This window comes from Patiria miniata, unplaced genomic scaffold (genome assembly GCF_015706575.1).
Source record: "Patiria miniata isolate m_02_andy unplaced genomic scaffold, ASM1570657v1 HiC_scaffold_12, whole genome shotgun sequence".
NCBI classification, from domain to species: Eukaryota; Metazoa; Echinodermata; class Asteroidea; order Valvatida; family Asterinidae; genus Patiria; species Patiria miniata.
In genome coordinates, this window is record NW_024037050.1 from 2,890,285 (window position 1) to 2,912,421 (window position 22,137).

The window sequence follows — 22,137 nt, forward strand, 5'->3', positions numbered from 1 at the left end:
GGCAGGGATTGTGCATTTACGATTGGCCAGTACGGTTTACATCCATATCCAGTTGGACCAATCGCAGTGCTAGTTGAGAACACTCTGCACTCCGATTGGCTGCCGAGTTTTTGCCAGCGGCTATGGGAGTCAATTCTTCCTATCATGTTTTTTATTGCTGACTAGGCCAACTTGTGCATTAACTGTTTTACCTTTTTTTGATACATAGACCCTTTCCACTCCTTCCACTTCAGTCGGCCATTTTGTGAGTTAAGCAGTCAGTAGAATGAAAGCTTGTTCACAATAGGCAGTTTGTTTAACTTTTCTGCCATATCCTTATATAATATATACAACTTGTGGTGTTGAAATGCTGTCATCTTCACTGTTATTGCACAGTGAAATCTTGACAAGTCAAACCTCAAGGGAACAGGTTCGAATTTTGACTTTAAACAGAGTTTTGAGTGGAAAGAATTCCATACAAGGCCACCACTCAAATTCCTTAATATGACCTGAAAGTACTGAAAATTGTAAATCTGATGAAGAAACACTATTTTAGGAGTGCAAAATTCTTTAATAATATAACTTTTTCTGTCATGGCCCATAGACTTTGTGCAGGAGGTCTGAGTGGTGGCCTTGTATGGAATTCTTTCAGTTTTGAGTTATCAGAGTTTGACTTATCGAGATTTCACTGTAAATCACTTTGGCCAACAGTTTACTACGATGGAAGACCTTATAATAACTTGTAGTATCATGTGGTGGGATTTCTCATACCATTTAATTAGTGTGTGGAATTATGTGGTTTGCACATGTTTACGCTGTGAATGTGTCCAACCCCAAAAATGCGGTTGTTGAATTGGTAAGGGTGGAGAGGAACAAGTTGTCTTAAAATAGTGCAATTGTTGTTTAGCACATCCATCTTAAAAAAAAAAATGAATGACTCGGAATGAAATGTGAAGTCTGGCTCCAAATATAATTTGTCCATTGAGCCAACTATTGAAAGTCAGTAGATTTAATGTTTCACTGCTTTGCTCCCTACTACAACTTGATGTAAACATTGGATGAGAATTTGAATAATAAATTTGCTTAATTTACCCTCATAATTACCAGTTTTATGCAATTGTGTTGGTTAGTCATGCATTCACACGGTCTCTGTGATCTTGCTTTGCTTGCCTTGGCACTATGGTCTAGACATAAGCAATGCAATTTTCTTTTTGTTAAAACAAGTGCGAGTGCACAATAAGCTCTGGCCGTGTTGCAAGAAGTCTTGCGTGAAGGTCTTGCATGAAATCGATCAAAATGATCCCTGCCACAGCTTAAAAATGCAATGCCTAAAAATGTGGCGTCAATGGCACATATGGAACACCATACTTTTGGTCAATTTTCGGGGAGGGACAGACAGACAGACACCACGACCAACCACCAAGTGACATGTTAAAGCTCCTGTCAGAGCTTAAAAACCTTCAGCCACTGACCAATATGAGAAATGTTGAAGACCGTTAGTGTAAAGAGCGGCATTTAGTTCCATCTAAAACCTGTGCAGGCCTGCCCCAGATGAACCTTTCAACTTAAGACATATCTTGCATCTGCTGCACATAACCACTCCCTAACTTTTCCTATACCTGCCATACATCAACAATGCTTTATTCCTAGGTTAGTAAGGATGTGGAACAGTGTTCCTGATGAACATTGGTTCAAACTAGAGTCTCTCACTAAATTTATGTCTGCAGCTGTTATTAACCATCTTACAAATAAGAACTTTGACTCGCTGTGAATGCGATTCCTTATGCTTCTGCAGTCGACTCTCGTTAATACGAGCACAGTTAAGACGAGATTTCGGAGAACATGATTTAACTTTTGAAGGCAAATTCATTGCAATTTCAACAAGAGCATGTGGCCTATGCATGAGCTACATGAACGATCCATGATGCATGTTGGCGAGTGCGCGAAAAATGCTTGTCGCTTAATAAGAGCTATTGTCATATTTAGTCCCGAGGACCTCGTATTAACGACGAGAGTCGACTGCACATGTATTATGCCGAAATGATTGGCGTTATTATGGAAAAACGGAACATAAAGTTTCTGCAAATTTTCGTTCCTGCTCTTCCTCTATTTAGACTTCACTGAGTACTAGAAATTATAACAAGGAATAATTGTTTTAATAGAAACTATCTGCGCATTCAACAAGCCAAAAAAAAAACATCCACATTGCTCAAAAGCTAGAGGCTAATACCGATTACAGTACATGTACAACATCGCATCGGATAGTCAGAAAGACGTCTTGTTCGTTTTTTTCTAGATCACCTTAAGTCATTCTTTAAACTTGACTTTGCTTTTCCTTTCCGTTGTGTGTTTTTCCGCTGCGTGTTTTTCGTCATGATCTTTCATCCGTCGAGGCACCTTGACGCTCAGCTTCCCAGTCTTGGCCAAAAACACCGAGACATCCTCCACAATGACGTCTTCGGGCAGCGTGTACCGGCGGCTGAACTCCCGGGTGACATTGGCCTTTTCCCCCGGGCTCCCCTCGGCGTGTTTGCCCTTAATGACGACGTGGTCTCCCACGATCTTGACGGCCAGTTCCTCCGGCGCGTACGCGGCAACATCCACGTCCACCCGGAACTCCTTGGGACTCACTTGCACCTCGGCACTGCCGCTCTGCTGCTGGATATGCTTGGGGATCATCATAGTTGGAGGACCCTTAAAAGGGTCCTTGGTGGAAGACTTCGGTTGCAGTTGACCGTCACTTGACCTACGTAACTCGGCGTCGAATACAGGGTCGGTGCCTCTTATTGGCTTAATCTGACGGGGCATCATCGCGGGTGGAGGTCCAACGAATATCTGACCGTCGTTCACCGGAAACATCGGCGGTAACTGGCCATCGCTAGACCGTCGTACGTCGCCGACAGGCGGTTTCACACCACCGCTTTTTGTCTTTGGGACGAACTGCTGGGAACCACGTGTTGACCCAATTGGGACGCCCTTGCTGGGAAACATCGGCGGTAGCTGACCATCGCTGGACCGGCGTTGTTCGTGGAGCTGAAACCGAGGACCGGACGCTGGGTGTAGACGATTAGCATGTGGGGAAGAGGTCGGCAAGCCCTCTGCCAGTTTCTGCTCACAGTGACGCCGAACGTGTTGCTTGAACGCCTCAGTCTGCAATGGACTTCCCGAGCTTAAAGACATGGTTACAGTGTTGATCCCTAAGTAATTTGTAAGTCTTTACAATAATTAGCAAATGTCAGATAAACTTCACTGTTAAAATGATGTTTAAACTTTTACAGCAACAGCTCACGATTATGTGTAGCGGACAGCGGACAGAAGACGAGTTTATAAACAGTTTGACCGAGTTCTAGAAGATTCTGTGAGATCTGAAAAATGTTTTCAGCGACGGTTACACAAATATTTATTGTTGTCGTTCAGCAACTGCTACAAACTTACCAACGATCCCACGCACACGAGTTGTACGTGACTTCAGTCGCCTCTGAATGCCTTGAAATGCGACATTGACACAACCATTGACCTACAAACTCTCTTTTGTTTGCGTGAATGCCAGAGCTCTGTTTTTCATTCGTTAGTGGGATAATAACGCCCGTTTTTGAGTTGGAAAAGTAGGACGAAATTGTTTTCGCCTAAGTGGATCTTTTGTTACGAGAATTTCATGAACATTCTTTGGATAGTTTGCACAGCGGTTGCGCTTATTGTGTGACCAGGTTGTTTTAGCAGCCGAACAAAAGGCAGCCTTGGAACTTTCTTGGTCATCATAAACAATATGCAAGTCTACGTACGTACGGGAGTCGGGAGTGGGAATTCCGTGGTGTCCCCCCCCCCCCTCCTTAAAGGCCGCAGTTTAAAAGGGGGGGGGGGGTATGCACTAAATAGAAGATCACAAACCTGTTAACCCGCCCCCTTGAGACAAAGCTGGATCCGCCCCTGATATGCATATTAAGCGCTACATGAGATTCTCCGGTTATAACGAAGTTGTTCGGAATGTGGCCCAATAATCACAAACCTTAAATATTGAAGTGTAAAAATTACTTATAGGTCTCAGATATCTTCCTTATTTTTGTCATTATTCGGAAGAAAAAAATTATAAAGATTTTTAAACAGCCGTTTTGGCCGCTTTTTGAGATGGTTTATGACGTCGATGAATTCAGCTATCACGCTAGTCTTGGCCCAGGACGCTAGTGGATGGTGCATCGAGCCCTCTAATGGCACAACAATGACCAGCAGGCCTACTCGCAAAACGTCTTGGCCATTTCGTTTCAGCGTTTTTACTTTTTTTCCCCTAAGCTTTCCCAGGGAACCGATCAGTGATCGAGAAAATGAATCAATGGCTCGCCCAACGGTTGTAAACATACGCGCTGTACTGCGGTGATCAAGCATGGAGCTACAAAAAGGAACTGTGTTTGTTCAAATTTATTCAGACGATCTATTTACATAAAATGGCCCCGCCCCCATTGCTACGAAATGACCAAGACGTTAGTGAGAGAAAGTAAACACACAATTATGCAAGGGCGCTTCACAACAATGCAACTATCGCTCTTGATCACTGACGTCTTGTGCCAAGACTACTATCACGCTAACTGTTCATTAAATTTCTGTGACTTATATTTAAAAAGGGGGGGGGGGGCTGAGTTACCCCCGACGAAAATGGAACCATTTCAAAGGAACGCGAACAAGTAACAATTCAAGAGACATCAGTCATTATTCACTTTAATTTATTTGCTTATGAATCATTAGTACTCAACACAGGCTGTATTTGTTTTCTTTTAACCCTACCCCAAAGGTGTGTGAAAAATCATATTAATATTTGAGTATTTAGGATAGCTTTTAAGAGAATTTATGGAATTTTAAAAATAGATTGAACATTTTTTTTGGTCAGGAATTCCATACAGCAAATGATTGGTAAGGCGTTTAGGTAATACTGTTTGAGATAATAATTATTTGTGACCCCAAAAGTGGGGATTGAACAGGTTTGTCACTCATTAAAAGTATTATTTGATATCATATTGTAGTTTATAATGGGCATTTTTTATATACAGATCTACAATAATTATCAGAAGCGATTGGGAATGAGAAGGCAAAAGAGGAATTTAGTCTTAAAAGTTTAAATATCACCCTCTTGCACAAAGCTGATGAAACTCGCTCCATGATATTTGTCATGCATTGTTCACTTGATTTATTTTGGTTTACAATGTAATTCCATTTGTTAACAACAGAGTTATTTCGGATCAAAAGAAGTAATTTTGTTTTACACTACCACTGTGTTATTTTTAATTCTTTTGATTACACGTCTCGTTGCTTTGATGGACATTTTGGCCATTCCAAATAGACATCATGTCTGATATGGTTGCTCCGTGCATGGTAATAACGTTTCGGTACTCGCAAAATGAGTAGGGAATAAAAGGCATGGCATTGTGCCTGAATCCACTGTTATGAACTGGCTTAATGCCGACTTTTCTCAGGCAAATCCCTACTAGCACGTCTTCGATGTGAATATATTTTGGACTGAGGGTAGCCATGTTGAAAACCAGCGCGGGGAGGTCACCTGACATGACGTAAGCCGCGCCTGCGCAGTAGGGAGGATATTTCTGCTCCCCGTACATTTCCACCGGCATGTAGTTTTTCTTGGTGCTTTCGCGAATCGGCGGCATAGCCTCGAACACGTGACCGGTCATGAACCGTTTCGTAGGCGTCGTTGGACTCGCGAGGAGTCTCGCGAGATTCTCGCGATTTACGTACATGTCGTCGTCCGTTTTCATGACGTACGCCGCTTGCGGGCAGTATTCACCCGCCCACCTCATACCCATCATCGTCTTTAGGGTGAGGTTTTTGTAACTCTCCACGAAGTCCTCCATTAGAATGTCGTGGTATTGGTCACTCTCCTTTTGAACGATCTCGCGAAGGGTACTGTTTGTACTTTGGCCCAGCATAAATAGAACAACAATTGTCTTCCCCATCACTTCGCCGGGGCGGGCCCATGTTTCACGGATTGTCTGCCGAACGTCACTTTTCTCGTGAGTGGTGACGACGAGAACCAATAGGAACACTGCTTTGTTGACGCCGTCGGCTTTCTTGCACGCCATTGGTTCATTCAACACGAGGTTAAAGTCATGTGTTATCATTGGGTTACCACCCTTGTCTACGGTACCATTCTTGGAAACCGATTTTGTGTTTCCTACAGTCAAAGGAGGGTTAGACCTACCACCGCCAGCTTTATTTGCCGATACGGGAGAGGAAGAATTGCCATTTTTGTTCCAATTCCAATGCTCTTGCTTGTCCCCCTCGTTTCCAGCCATGGATTTCTGATTTCCATTCGATTTACCAGTGCCTACTTGATCTCCTTGTTTTACTGTTGTAGCGGGCTTACCACTCTGGTTTCCGGTTCCCTGAACGGTCTTCGAGTCTTGGACTGTCGCTTTGCCAAGACCCGATTTATCCCATTTGCCCTGGACAGGTGCGGGCTTGGCTTTATCCTTGATCCTATCTGCTAGTTTGGGGTCTTTCCACTTCAAAATCCAGCTAGATTTACTCTTGTCACCCTGCGCTGGAGATGCTGCTCGCTTGCCTGTTTTCTCTCCGTTCTCTGCAACTGGTTTGGGATCTCCAGACAGTGGTTTACCAGTGTCGGTATTTTTACTGCCTCCTTGCCCCGCTGTCCACTTGACACCCCCTTTCATCTCTGCTGGTCTTTTGTCTCCAGGATTCCATTTACCACTACCATCTTTGATTTTGCCCTTTTGAAGGCCAACCGGAGAAGCTACGGGTTTGTTCCACTGCTTTCCAGCACCTTCACTGAATGGCCTTTGCCTGGTCAGTTGACCATCGCCTGGTTTAGTTTTGTCCCATTTCACGGGAGGCTTGTCCCACTGTTTCCTGGCACCTGAATTCTTGGGTTCGTCTGGCAATTTGCCCCCAGCTTTCGCAGTTTTATCTTGATGGATTTGCGATTCAGACTTCGGAGGGTCTCTTTTCTTGCTCTCGTTCGTCTTCTGCCAGTTGCCACCTACATCTGCGATAGACTCGGTGTTATCAGGTGGAGATATTGCCTTGTTGGTTTGGTTTTTACCGTCCGCGACCGGTTTTGGATTTCCTGACATTTCACTCCCGTTAGCATAATGTTCTTTTCCTGGCACTTTAGGATTGTCCCACTTTTTACCTGCAGTAAGTTTCTTGTCCGTGTCGTCTGCACCCTTGTTTGGTTGAAGGCCTACTGGTGAAGACGGAGGCCTGTCACCCTCCTTTTGGGGCCCCTCCGCCAATTTCGGGTCACTGTCTTCTCTCACTTTTGTGCCAGCAGTTTTCACTGTATCCTCCCGCTCTGCCGAGAGTGTGAGTTTGTTACTCTCGTTTCTGTTTCCTGCAACAGCTCCTGGCTTTTCTTCACTTTCTTTAGCGGTGTCAGCCTCCGTATCATCCTTCCCTGCTGGCGGTAAAACTTTGTCACCCCCCTCCACGTATTCATCCGCTGTTTTCGTTACATTGTTAGTTATTTTGTACATGTCTTTCTCATCTCTGTCTTTTTGTGTTAGTGATGATGTCCGATTCTCTTTTGTATTCTCCTTCTCTGATGTCGAGCCACTGGCCGTACGATTACCATCAACCTTGTTTATGGTTCTACCCACTAACGACGGCACGGCCTCTTCACTGGCCTTTTTATATCCCTCCGCTGATCCATGGTCTCTTTCCGTCCAATTCGCCTCGAGGTCCTTAGAACTATCAGGCAGCGGGAGTGGCTTGTCACTCTCCTCTCCGTATCCATCCGTATCCCTTCGCTTCGGGTAGTTAGAACTACTACTTTCAGTGCGATTCTTGTCTCCATGTGAATAAATTTTCTGCAGGAATTTGTGCATGGTCTCCGCATCCAAAGTGTTCATGTTCGCAATCGGGTAGCGAATGCCTGCCGTTCTCATGGGTTTCCTCAGAAATCCTTGAAAATGGCGAGGACCCTGGTTGGCGTTTTCAAAGATGTAAATGTAGGAAAGCGTGCTGGCGACTCCGGAGATGACCATCAACAAGAAGACCTTGAATTTGTTGCCCATGATTCCTTGCAGCTGATCTGCGGGTCAGGTATCTGAAGGTTCCTGCAGGGAAGTAGAAAATGTTTTTGATAATTATCAATTCTTATGATTAAATAAAATCGTCTTTGAGTTTTACTATTCAATATACAGGGTAAGTAAAAAAAACAAACAACGAAACCCAAATGGCAGGACCCATTTTTGAATGAAGTTTGGCTTGTATCACTTTCAAAATCTAGGATATAAAAGCCCAGTCATTAGGCTTTCTTTTAGTACAACAACCATTTAAATCACTCATGTGCTTTTCAAGTTAGGGAATTTTGAACACAAACACCCTTTTAAAGTTCTGTCCGCGGATCACAAAACGCAAACACTTCTTATAGGGATCCTTCTGAATTGTTTTCGTTTTGCTGAAAGAACACTTACCTTTTTTGTGATCCGTGGACAGAACTTTAATACGGTGTTTTTGTTCAAAAATTCCCTAACTTCAAAAGTATGCAAGTGATTTGAATGATACTAAACGAAAGCTTAACGACTGGGCTTTCATATCCTAGATTTTGAAAGTGCTACAGGCAAAACTTCATTGGTCCTACCATTCAGGATTCGTTTTTTTTTACTCACCCTGCATGTACATGTATGTGAGATTGTGAGGGCAACTTAAACAAAAACAAGTGATGGATATTCGCTTTGGGAGATGCAAGTGTATTTTTTTTTTAAAGATACATTGTACATGTACATGTAAAGGGTTCTTTCCTTCACCAACGTTCGTTATATGCACTTTATCTTCATGTCAAATTCCTGACGTCTGCACTATAGTATGCAGGAGGTCGTGGGTTCAAGTCCCACCGAACAGGCTGGTGGTTGTTTATCTTTCTCGGAATCTCTCGGACAATACTGAGTATAAAGTGCTCGTTAAACAGTTTATAAGAAATAAGTACGGATTTTTCTGCTCAACATTGTTGTTTATCAAATAAAAGAGAATACACATTCTCTAATTATCCCAACAATTGAATGCAATACTGGGCAATACCAACATGCACGTTCACACTTCGTGATGCATCCTCTCCGAAACTCGTAGAGTTAAAAGGGCCTGTGAGTTTCTGTAAAATTAAAACTAAGATAGATTTTCAAAGATAGGGAAAATTTACTGGACCTGCCAGTTTTGCTTCGAATTTAAAATTCGAGCAGAAAAAAACTAGTGGACGTTAATTCTCTCTACCTCTAGGGGCTACCATTACTGCGCTGATGGATGTCACTAGAGATAGTCATGAATATAATTAACGACTGAAACAAAATGTGGATTGATGTAGGTTATTTTTCATACTGTCAACGTCATCAAATTGCAAGTTATAATTCAAATTCTGGACTCACTTTTACGTTGTCTCTGACGACGTTTCGGCAATCAGCAACCCGGCCGCCTTCGTCTGGTGACCTCTGATGTGAAGGACGGTCCTAATATAAACAACAAATTAATTCAAAACTCAGGCAATCAGGCTCTGTGTTATTTGTAAAGCTTTTATTGAAAAATAACATTTCTGCGCAACGGATCCGGCATTTAGTATATCAACCAGTGTTATCCCAGAAAATGCGAGAGTATTGCCTCTCATAATAATAGAGGTCTCTAGAGTTTACATAATGTGATCATGATAAAGATAAATATAATCCACGTGAAAGATAATACACGTTCTTGAACTCAAAACGCGGCCAGCTAGTATCAATATGTCCCCCAAATCGCGGACAACTCAACGTTCTTGAACTCAAAACTCCGCCAAATGGACGCCCTGATGAGGTGTCTTTGAAAGATCGTTCTAGTTACGTACCCCTTCGCCATGAACTAATGAATTATTTTTAAGCGTTAAATAGGATTGCTTTACAAAGATAAAACCTTATTGAATAGTAACTGTCATGAATAGTCCCACCCACATAGGCACAACATAAAAATAAAAAAGTGCATCCAAGATGATAATTGTTTTGTTTTTGTTTCATTGTCAGAATGATTTTGTTCAATGATATCAAGGCGATGCTTGAAGGTATCCATGTTAGAATCACTTATCAACATTTTGTATATCTCTACTAGACAATATTAACGCCGTGAATATTAAATCTACCCATTCTAGCTTAACAGGAGAGTTTCCAGGGTGTCTTGTCACAATTACCGACAAGGTGTTGTCTTCAGAACCTTAATCTTCGAGTCACATTTAGGTAGAAAGGAAACTGGACAAATACAACGATTTTGCAAGTAATTTTGCCGAAAACACTGCATGGATGCAGCCATAACATCTTGAGTTTTTTTCATGGTACATTGATCCATTTTTAGCTCCATTGTACAACATACCTCTGTGCTCCTGAAATAAGACGGTCTACAAATCAGCCAGGAAGAAATTCCAGCCCACGAAGACACTTCTGAACAGGATGATAAAATTGTCATCAAACCATCATCAAGAAAGGAGGAACTAATATGGAGAATCATGCATTCGCTTTGTTGCTGGGACATGCATGTACGTATGCTGCTGTTATTTTAAGTCAGTTCGTGCGCTGAATACAACGCTCACCTGTGGATAAACTGTCTGACCCCAAAAATCAATATCGTCTTCTTTGTTACGCTTCTCATCCCGGCCGTGTTAAGCCTAGGGCATTGTAATGGTGTCCCTTGCTCTTTATGCCGGCGCTTTCAATTACATCTTGAATGACGCAAGGTGAATTTTCAGATAATGTTTTATTCATCATCGCAGAATTTACGAGGTTAAACTGTATCGACTCAAGTCAGTTCTCTATGAGGGCGGTGAGAGTCACGTCACGGAAAAACCTGTCAAACGGCTGAAACTTACAACGCGTATTGTGTTTTCTTCCTGGGGGTGGATGGGGGGGGGGGGGGGGGTAGGGGTTAGGGATGATGTGGGGGTGGGCCACTAGTCTAAGGAATATCCGCTTGCACACAAGCGTCTATGATATTCGCGCAGATTCAGCGATCAATTGTGCAAAACAAGACTGCGTCTTGACCTCGGATCACCATTTAGCGGGCGCCTTCTATTGGGTCTTCACTCTTCAGTAACCCGTTTTGAGCAATGAACAGCTTAGTCCACATAGTCTGATCGAAATGACGTCCAAATGTCTAAAGTCGACTCCGATTGGCTGGCACGCAGGGTCGGATATATCAGACGTTCCTGTCACGTTCGTAGTATGGCGCTGTGCACGTGGACATCTGATCCTCAGACTAGTGGAACAGTACTTGAGTACAAAAAATCTTGTCATTTATTTGTTCCAATCATCGAGTGAATGGTTGGAAACTTTGCACACCCGAAATCAATCGTTTTGCTTACTGGAAGTCAGTAAAGCCATATACAAAGAATTTGCAAGGCCGCAGACGCATTATTCCTTTCGCATAAAAATGTAAAAACAAATAATAATCATAATTTTCAACAAAGCTATCAAAGGTTTTATTTTCCATCGATTCGGAAATTCTCGACTCGGAAATTCTGGCCATAATTTTAAAAACATGATTGAGTTACCCAGAATGCCATCCCCACTTCCTTTACAAGATTCTGTGAATGTCATCAGCACTTTCCGGCCCAGAACCCCAGCTGCAGGCCCTGTTTGCAGGGCGGGATACGATCGAAGCGCTATCATGAAGGATGCATATCGGTATCGTGAACAGCGCCCCTAGTGTAATGTTATGTCCTGGTGTAATGTTGTTTTCGTCTACATTTTTTGAAACTTAAGGATGAAAACGTGCACATCATTTTTTTCACGAAAATAATGTTTGATAACAGGCTGATGAAGGATTGTTGGCAATAGCGAACGGAATATAGGCCTAATTTTCAGCGTTAGTAAACAAATCCGTAAAACAATCGTCGTTTCCTTTTTTTTTTTTAAACGTCCGTACAATGTTGAAATAGTATAAACGGAGTTGAGAATCTGTAACTGTCCAAATACAAAGCACAGAAGTCAGGCGCGGATGCAGAGGGGTCGAACCCCCCTCCCAACACCACGCTCTGACACACCGTATGTATAAGCTAACAATTATAATAATGATAAGATCGGATATAAATAACGGGCCTGATCCCCCACCCCGCCAAAATTCCTGGATCCGCTCCTGAACGCACCTGATGCCTGTTTAAAAAGAGCCTACATAATAATAGTGTTCACTGTTCCGTAACGAAAACTATGTTTATAGCACACGTATCTATAGGCCTACGACTAACGAGGCTGCCGTATACAATTTTCCAAACAACTGAAAACAGTTGACTAATTACTGCCCACAATATGGACTTCTGTTCGCCCATGGAGTCAAAGCAGATGCACACAGCAGTGTTCCACGTTTCGCCGCGGACTCCGCCTATTATTAAGACAGATTGTTTTTGAGGAGAATTCTAAGGAAGCCTGATGGCCGAGTGGTTAGAGTGGTAGTCCACAAGTCGCGGAGTGCGGGATCGAATCCTGTCGGTGTCTTTTTGCTTTTCAACGCACGCATACTATTCAGTCATTATAAGATGTTTAATTTCCCGTCGTTAAATACCAACAGTACCTTAGCTTAATCGGTAAGCACTGCTGCTGGTACTGTCAACGAGTTCCAGGTTGGCACCTTCGTACAGGTTCAGGGCATGTGGTCCACTCGGAGGATAAAGGCTTAGGGGCCGCCCTGTTCCTCCCTTAGCTCTTTGCTTTTACATGGTGACTGGCCCTCCGGGGTTACATGGATGGACAGGGAAGGAAGTGTGTATTGGTCGGGGACACCGAGACCCCGGAAGAGAACTAAGGGATTGGCTGGGGCATTGTTATGGCTCAGACCGATCCCTGAAAGCTTGACTAGCACATAACTTTTTGATTTTTTTTTGATCCTCTATACAATTTAATACAATTTTAAATTCCCCAGAAAAGTCAAATTTGGCCCCATTTTGATTAAAATGCAAGGATAACCCCTTACAATTCTAAATTTCCCAGAAATGTCAAATTTTGCCAAATTTTGATGAAAATGCAAGGTTAACCTCTTACAATTTAAAATTTCCAAGAAAAGTCAGATTTTTGCCAATTTTGATGAAAATGGAAGGCTAACTCCTTACAATTTTTAACTTGCCTGAAAAGTCTTATTTTGGGAAATTTTAAGGAAAATGTAAGGTTAACCCCTTACAGCTTTAAATTCCTCAGAACAGTCACATTTTGCCCAATTTTGATGAAAATGCAAGGTTAACCCCTTACAATTGAAAATATCCCAGAAAAGTCAGATTTTGGCAAATTTTGATGAAAATACAAAATTTAACCCCTTACAGACTCGAACTTGCCAGAAGAGTCAAGTTTTGCCCGATTTTGATTAAAATGCAAGGTGAACCCCTTGCAATTCTAAATTTCCCAGAAATGTCAAATTTTGCCCAATTATGATGAAAATGCAAGGTTAACCCCTTACAATTTTAAACTTACCCGAAAAGTCAAATGTTGCCCAATTTTAAGGAAAAGCAAGGTTAACTCCTTACAATTCAATTTTTCTCAGAAAAGTCTAATTTGCCCAATTTTCATTAAAAAAAATGAAAGGTTACTCCCTATCAATTACAAAAATTCCAAGAAAAGTCAAATTTCGCCAAATTTTGATAAATGTTCAAGGTTAACCCCCTAACAATTTTAAATCTCCCAGAATTGTCAAATCTTGCCCAATTTTGATGAAAATGCAAGGTTAACCCCTTACAATTCTAATTTTCCCAGAAATGTCAAAAATTGCCCAATATGATGAAAATGCAAGGATTACCCCTTACAATTTTAAATTTCCCAGAAATGTCAAATTTTGCCCAATTTTGATGAAAAAGCAAAGTTAACCCCTTACAATTCTAAATTTCCCAAAAATGTCAAATTTTGCCCAATTTTGATGAAAATGCAAGGTTAACCTCTTACAATTTTAAATAACCCAGAAAAGCCAAATTCGGCCAAATTTTGATGAAATGAAAGGTTAACCTCTTTAATACAATTTTAAATTCCCCAGAAAAGTCAAATTTGGCCCCATTTTGATTAAAATGCAAGGATAACCCCTTACAATTCTAAATTTCCCAGAAATGTCAAATTTTGCCAAATTTTGATGAAAATGCAAGGTTAACCCCTTACAATTCTAAATTTCCCAAAAATGTCAAATTTTGCCCAATTTTGATAAAAATGCAAGGTTAACCTCTTACAATTTTAAATTCCCCAGAAAAGTCAAAAATCTGCCAAATTTTGATGAAATGCAAGGTTAACCTCTTACAATTTTAATTCCCCAGAAAAGTCAGATTTTGGCCAATTTTGATGAAAATGCAAGGTTAAAACCTTGCAACTTTAAACTTGCCTGAAAAGTCGGACTTTGGCCGATTTTGATGAAAATGCAAAATAAACCCCTTACAATTGTCATTTTACAGAAAAGTAAAATTGTAGGCAATATTAATAAAAATGCAAAGTTAACCTCTTACAATTTAAAATTTCCAAGAAAAGTCAGATTTTTGCCAATTTTGATGAAAATGGAAGGCTAACTCCTTACAATTTTTAACTTGCCTGAAAAGTCTTATTTTGGGAAATTTTAAGGAAAATGTAAGGTTAACCCCTTACAGCTTTAAATTCCTCAGAACAGTCACATTTTGCCCAATTTTGATGAAAATGCAAGGTTAACCCCTTACAATTGAAAATATCCCAGAAAAGTCAGATTTTGGCAAATTTTGATGAAAATACAAAATTTAACCCCTTACAGACTCGAACTTGCCAGAAGAGTCAAGTTTTGCCCGATTTTGATTAAAATGCAAGGTGAACCCCTTGCAATTCTAAATTTCCCAGAAATGTCAAATTTTGCCTAATTATGATGAAAATGCAAGGTTAACCCCTTACAATTTTAAACTTACCCGAAAAGTCAAATGTTGCCCAATTTTAAGGAAAAGCAAGGTTAACTCCTTACAATTCAATTTTTCTCAGAAAAGTCTAATTTGCCCAATTTTCATTAAAAAAAATGAAAGGTTACTCCCTATCAATTACAAAATTTCCAAGAAAAGTCAAATTTCGCCAAATTTTGATAAATGTTCAAGGTTAACCCCCTAACAATTTTAAATCTCCCAGAATTGTCAAATCTTGCCCAATTTTGATGAAAATGCAAGGTTAACCCCTTACAATTCTAATTTTCCCAGAAATGTCAAAAATTGCCCAATATGATGAAAATGCAAGGATTACCCCTTACAATTTTAAATTTCCCAGAAATGTCAAATTTTGCCCAATTTTGATGAAAAAGCAAAGTTAACCCCTTACAATTCTAAATTTCCCAAAAATGTCAAATTTTGCCCAATTTTGATGAAAATGCAAGGTTAACCTCTTACAATTTTAAATAACCCAGAAAAGCCAAATTCGGCCAAATTTTGATGAAATGAAAGGTTAACCTCTTTAATACAATTTTAAATTCCCCAGAAAAGTCAAATTTGGCCCCATTTTGATTAAAATGCAAGGATAACCCCTTACAATTCTAAATTTCCCAGAAATGTCAAATTTTGCCAAATTTTGATGAAAATGCAAGGTTAACCCCTTACAATTCTAAATTTCCCAAAAATGTCAAATTTTGCCCAATTTTGATAAAAATGCAAGGTTAACCTCTTACAATTTTAAATTCCCCAGAAAAGTCAAAAATCTGCCAAATTTTGATGAAATGCAAGGTTAACCTCTTACAATTTTAATTCCCCAGAAAAGTCAGATTTTGGCCAATTTTGATGAAAATGCAAGGTTAAAACCTTGCAACTTTAAACTTGCCTGAAAAGTCGGACTTTGGCCGATTTTGATGAAAATGCAAAATAAACCCCTTACAATTGTCATTTTACAGAAAAGTAAAATTGTGGGCAATATTAATAAAAATGCAAAGTTAACCTCTTACAATTTAAAATTTCCAAGAAAAGTCAGATTTTTGCCAATTTTGATGAAAATGGAAGGCTAACTCCTTACAATTTTTAACTTGCCTGAAAAGTCTTATTTTGGGAAATTTTAAGGAAAATGTAAGGTTAACCCCTTACAGCTTTAAATTCCTCAGAACAGTCACATTTTGCCCAATTTTGATGAAAATGCAAGGTTAACCCCTTACAATTGAAAATATCCCAGAAAAGTCAGATTTTGGCAAATTTTGATGAAAATACAAAATTTAACCCCTTACAGACTCGAACTTGCCAGAAGAGTCAAGTTTTGCCCGATTTTGATTAAAATGCAAGGTGAACCCCTTGCAATTCTAAATTTCCCAGAAATGTCAAATTTTGCCCAATTATGATGAAAATGCAAGGTTAACCCCTTACAATTTTAAACTTACCCGAAAAGTCAAATGTTGCCCAATTTTAAGGAAAAGCAAGGTTAACTCCTTACAATTCAATTTTTCTCAGAAAAGTCTAATTTGCCCAATTTTCATTAAAAAAAATGAAAGGTTACTCCCTATCAATTACAAAATTTCCAAGAAAAGTCAAATTTCGCCAAATTTTGATAAATGTTCAAGGTTAACCCCCTAACAATTTTAAATCTCCCAGAATTGTCAAATCTTGCCCAATTTTGATGAAAATGCAAGGTTAACCCCTTACAATTCTAATTTTCCCAGAAATGTCAAAAATTGCCCAATATGATGAAAATGCAAGGATTACCCCTTACAATTTTAAATTTCCCAGAAAAGTCAAATTTTGCCCAATTTTAATAAAAATGCATGGTTAACCCCTTACTATTTAAAATTTCACAGAAAAGTAAGATTTTGGCCAATTTTGATAAAAATGCAAGGTTAACCCCTTGCAAACATAAACTTGCCTAATAAGTCTAATTTTGCCAAATTTTAAGGAAAATGCAAGGTTAACCCCCTTACATATTTTTTTTTTCCAGAAAAGTCAAGTTTGCCCAATTTTCATGAAAATGCAAGGTGAACCCCTTACAATTCTAAATTTCCCAGAAATGTCAAATTTTGCCCAATTATGATGAAAATGCAAGGTTAACCCCTTACAATTTCAAACTTACCTGAAAAGTCAAATTTTGCCCAAATTTAAGAAAAAATGCAAGGTTAACCCCCTTACAACTTCAAATTTCGCAGAAAAGTCAAATTTTACCAAATTTTAAGGAAAACGCAAGGTTAACCCCTTACAAATTTGATTTTTTCCCAGAAAAATATTTTTTGCCTTACTTTGATGAAAAAGCAAGGTTAACCCCTAACAATTTTGAACATGCCAGAAAATTGAAAAATTTTGCCCGATTTTGATGAAAATGCAACGGTTAACCCCTTGCAATGATAAATTCCCCAGAAAAGTCAAGTTTTGCCCGATTTTTGATGAAAATGCAATTTCGATTTTTTTTCAAGAACAGTCAAATTTTGCCAAGCTTTTATGAATATGCAAGGTTATCACCCTGCAACTTAAAATTTCCCAGAAGAGTCCAATTTTGCCCAATTTAAAGGGAAACGTAAAGTTAACCCCTTACAATGGCTACCTGGTATTCACGAGGTTTATTTGAGGGCGTACTACGCGCAATGTCCAAATCCAACATCAAGGAGTGTACATTCAGACAATCCCGGCCAAAATGGTTGGGACACTTCCTGAGCGTTGCACGGTCACCCACTCCCCCGCTCCCCCGGTCAATGTTGTTCTCTCCAGCTGATGGAGTACACACCGCGTCACTGAACGGGGGTCGGGGGTTTGGGGCTTAGCGAGATTTGGCCAGGATTGTAGGCAGCGTGATATCAGCCGATGGCTCGTCCATTTATAAGACACTGGCATTTTGACGCCTTGAAAATATTTCCGATGATAAATATAAACGACAAGGCGCCGAAAGCGTGGATCACAACAGGCGACAAGGGCCCAAGCAGGAATTTCGCAGGGGGGGGGGGGGGGGGAGGGGGGGGGGGGGGGAGGGTTCATCAGCAAACAAAAATCTGAAATGTAGACAGACAGTTTTTTTCTCCTGACATTTTGGCCTCCGAAAATCAATGGTGGATGAAGGGGGGGGGGGGGGCTCAAAACAAAATACTTCCAAACCATACTTTCAATCCGACAATTATTAACACTACATATTTCAGGGTAGTGGACAAATACCCCCTGACCCCTGGGTGTCGCGGGGGGGGGGGCAAGTGGGTCAATGATCTCTAAAAAAAAACCCAACTGCTACTTTGCTTGATATTTTGGTTTTCCTTATACTGATATTTTAAGCGCCGATTCTACCCTCCTCAGGGCAGTGGCATAGCGGGGGGGGGGGGGGGGGGGGGGGGGGGGGGGGGGGGGGGGGGTGCACTGAGGAAAATTGCAACCGGCTACAGATATTAAGATCGAGCCAGGTGGGGCCGCGCGCATCAAAATGCATTACGGACACACTCTCGCAAAATGTGGTCCGGCAGCTTTCTATACAAAAAACCTCGTTGGCTTGGGGTTTTGTACGTAAACCTTATCAGTCAGCCGATCACGCTCAATTGACTTCGGCCAAACCGCAGTCCCATCATAAGAAATCAGTTAACAATGTTAACCGGAACAATTTTTTCCAAGAGTGTGTCTCTAATGGTTGATGGGCTTTTAAAAAGAACTTTTGCAAATGGGAAAGACACTTTGGAAACATCCAATCAGTTTGAATATGCATCATGAATTTCTGAATAAACGAGCACATTTTAAACAGTATTTAATTACTATTATTTTTCGGTGTGGTGTTGGGGGGGGGGGTTGGCTGTGGGGGGGGGGGGGGGGGGCTAGACAGAAGATATATCAGAATGGCGCAATAAGACCAACAGCGGGCGCAATAATTTTGATTAGGGTTTCAAAATTTTTTACGCGTCCGAGTCGTTAATTTGCATAAAAAGTGCCCCCCACAATTTTTTGTAAAAAACGAGACCGTCTTGTTTAAAAATCGGTGGAATCGTGCGAATATAGCCGAGGATCATCTCCCTAGCTTTTGGGCTATTATCTAAGAGCAGATTTGATAAAATTGGGGTCCAAAAATGGGCCCTATTTGCACGAGAAAATCATGTAGGGATGCCACTGGTAACTTTGGTAGTATGCAGGCTCAGCATTACCGGCAGGCTTCAAGCAGTGGGGTCTGCGCGACATATCGGCTTTCGGGTGTAGCGTGAATTTAGATTTCTATGAAAATCGGACTCATTGGTAATACTGCGCATGCGTAGGTATGATCATTAGGAAAGTGACCGGTCACGTGAGAGGGATTAACCAATAAAAGGGAAAAGGGTCCGATTTTCATAGGAGTCGGATTTTCATGTGACACCGGTACGGTCTTTACAAAAAACTCTTGAATGCCGGTAGACTCTTGGGGCGCCCTATCCGCGTGAGGCGCCCCAAGTTATTTAAGTTTTCAAAGGCGCTTTTGACACGGACCAGCGCGCCGCGGTTCATACGTTTTGTTGTGTGTATCCACTTTTACAAAACATTACAATGTGGACCACATTTCCATCTTTGTGCATGTGGAATGTACACATATCCAATACATGTCAATTTGCAATGGCCATATGATTATTTTATGCCAATTGCAAGGAATGGTGGTGCAGCCCTGCTGATGCGACGGTCGGCTCGTTATATCTTTTCCAGAAGCACGTGGCAGGCGCTCTCAAATTTCTCACACGCCGCTTCGGTGTAAATAGGCTACAACACCTTTGGCTGTATCCGCGTCGGAAGGAAATCATGAAGATGTCAGAAATATTGAGAGACAAGATGGAGACGCAGGCTTCCGATCTTCAGTTTCCTCAAGCTTCACTTCACAACTCCGAAATTTCCAAAATCATGGTCTTCATGCAGTTGGGTAAATATCAACATTTTTTTTATGGCAATGCTCTCTGACGACCGGGAAAAAAGTACTAGTACTAAGCCTATAGTTACAACAAACGTCACTGCGCGCCCTTTCCTATGTGCTCTAGTGGGGCGGACTCTATATGCATTTTTGGGTACACTCTCTCCCAACACATATAGCCTATAGGCGGTACTTCAACAAGTGCACAATAATTTAATGCCATTTTGTCTGACCCTTTTAGGGGCGGGTCATGACGCTAAAAAGTGGGGGGCTGCGCCAGCAAAAGAACGATTCCGATAATTTCACCTCACCCATAGAGCTGCTCACCCAAGTGAAAATAAAATACTTCAAGAATTTCGCCATTGCTGGGAGTTGGCCATATTTTTAAACAGTAAGGGGCAAATGGCGTAAACAACAAAAAATCGGCTGCAACAGGCAATAGTTTTTTTCCAATCCAATAGGCCTATAGTTGTGCAATTTCCAAAGGTTGGCATTATACACTTCAGTCATTGTTCTGCATCCCACTTTTACGTAGATTGTACATTATGAGGCCGTTGAAAGAAACAGCGTTGATGCGAAATCAAATCCCTTTTGCTATAATGGCCTGGAATTACGACATTCAGAGCATTTTGCGTCTGTTAGGGGATTTCAAATTCCTGCTCTTAATAGTGGCCGTTTCTGTGTTATCCTCTTGGTCGGAAATCCTCTCAAATATTTCCTTGTTCGTATTTTACCCATATAATCCGAGAGCCCATTGAGGTCTCTCACAAAAGGTTTAATGGCGGCAGCGAGTAGGTGGGGTGTCCAACCTTCAAAACCGTAATTCTTAAGTGTCATACCCGTGCGTCTGGGAGGGGACACCGCCTACATTTTTGTTTATGTCTAAGTTCATTAGAACGATCATTCCAACACCAAACAGTCATTTGTGAGTCTGCTTTTGCGGAATTCCAACTTACGAATAAAAAATCCCGTGCAAAATTCACTTAAGAACGGCAAGTTAATTGCCGATTTCTGCACGGCTTAAAAAGTATTACGCAATGCACACCAAAGCATCGCCTACCCACGTACTGCATTGCAAAACCACTGCAATGTAACATAGTGTAATATACGATATTATGCATTAATATTATGCCGGCCCAAATATTCGAGATAGTCATGATTTTGCGAATTACGCAATAATGCAACCTATCACATTATTAAGAAATAAATGTCTGCGTTAATATGGCCCAGTTAGTCAATTCTCATGGTATTTAGATTTGTTGACGATGTATCAAAGCCTACCTGATACATGAATGGACTGTAAAGCAGACTCACTCATGGCGGAGCCTGAATTATTAAAGAGAGATACATTACGAAGAAGGCCTGAAAGCAAGCAAAAGATTTAGGATGTATGATATGGCGAACACTTTAGTATGCCGGGGATCCTAAGGGCCATTTGGATTTTCTCCCTAGTTTGATGCGAGTCCTTTTCGGCATAAAAAAGGATGATACAAAATGGCCGGGATTGATGATTTTCCCCTTTAAAAACTGCTATTGAATTGGACACACCAAAGAAGCGCTGTTCTAAACGGGCATGTTTTTCCACTCATCCGGAAAACAGAGATCCCAACTAACGGAAGTCATACGCATGTTTAATTAAAGTAACACAATTTTTACAGCTGTCCATGGAGTGTTAAACTTTTCCAACCAAAGGCGCACAGTTTCTTAAAAAAGAAAGTAAAAAAAAACCACCGCAATATTTCATATATTATCAGATCAATACATTCATGTGTATAATGGTTCATATAGGGCCTATAGAGTGATTCTTGATTCAAGACATTCTTTGATTTTGATCGAAATAGACCATGGGACTGTTATGAATGTGTACTTATAAGTGGAGGAAGGGGAAAATCTATATATGTATAATTATTTGTTTATGAATTAAATGATTGATACCAAAAAAGTACTAATGAGGCCTATACATAATTATGCATAAATCGGAACCACTACAGTACCGTGAGATCAGGAAGTGGGAGTGTTTCTGGGGGTTTAGAAGTTTTTGAAAAAGAATGAATAATTCACAAATAATGCGTTGTAATTCCAAAACTGTGTAACACTCTGTTATTTTACAGTACATCTGTACGGAACGTGTTTATTTTTAAAATTACTGTCATGGTATTTCGCGATTCTTGGGGGCTGTTTTGCAAACTGATACGTATGCCTCAATGCTATTACGTCATTTCACAAAAAAATGAGTTAAACCCGGTTCATACTCTGCGCGAAAGCGAAAGCGAACGCGACTTGTGACGTCGTGGCAAGTATTCGCGCTGCGAATTCGTAAAAGTTGAACATATTTCAACTCGGGCGAATTTCGCAGCGAATGTTTTATGACGTCAAATTCGCTTCGCATTCGCTTTCGCATGAAGTATGAACCGGGCTTTAC

At 40.8% G+C, this 22,137-nt stretch overlaps 2 protein-coding genes across 2 annotated transcripts; both read right to left on the bottom strand.

Annotated features, from left to right (window-relative positions):
* Positions 1–949: 949 nt before the first annotated feature.
* Positions 950–3,809, bottom strand: LOC119745461. The gene has a single exon (XM_038221821.1). The coding sequence runs from the start codon at positions 3,157–3,159 to the stop codon at positions 2,287–2,289; it is 873 nt and encodes a 290-aa protein (XP_038077749.1). The 5' UTR covers positions 3,160–3,809; the 3' UTR covers positions 950–2,286.
* Positions 3,810–4,677: 868 nt separating this feature from the next.
* Positions 4,678–10,583, bottom strand: LOC119745455. The gene is made up of 3 exons (XM_038221809.1): positions 10,330–10,583; positions 9,366–9,446; positions 4,678–8,060 (listed from the first exon to the last, which is right to left on the bottom strand). Exon 3 carries the CDS (start codon positions 8,016–8,018, stop codon positions 5,250–5,252), a length of 2,769 nt encoding a protein of 922 aa, XP_038077737.1. The 5' UTR covers positions 8,019–8,060; positions 9,366–9,446; positions 10,330–10,583; the 3' UTR covers positions 4,678–5,249.
* Positions 10,584–22,137: the final 11,554 nt, after the last annotated feature.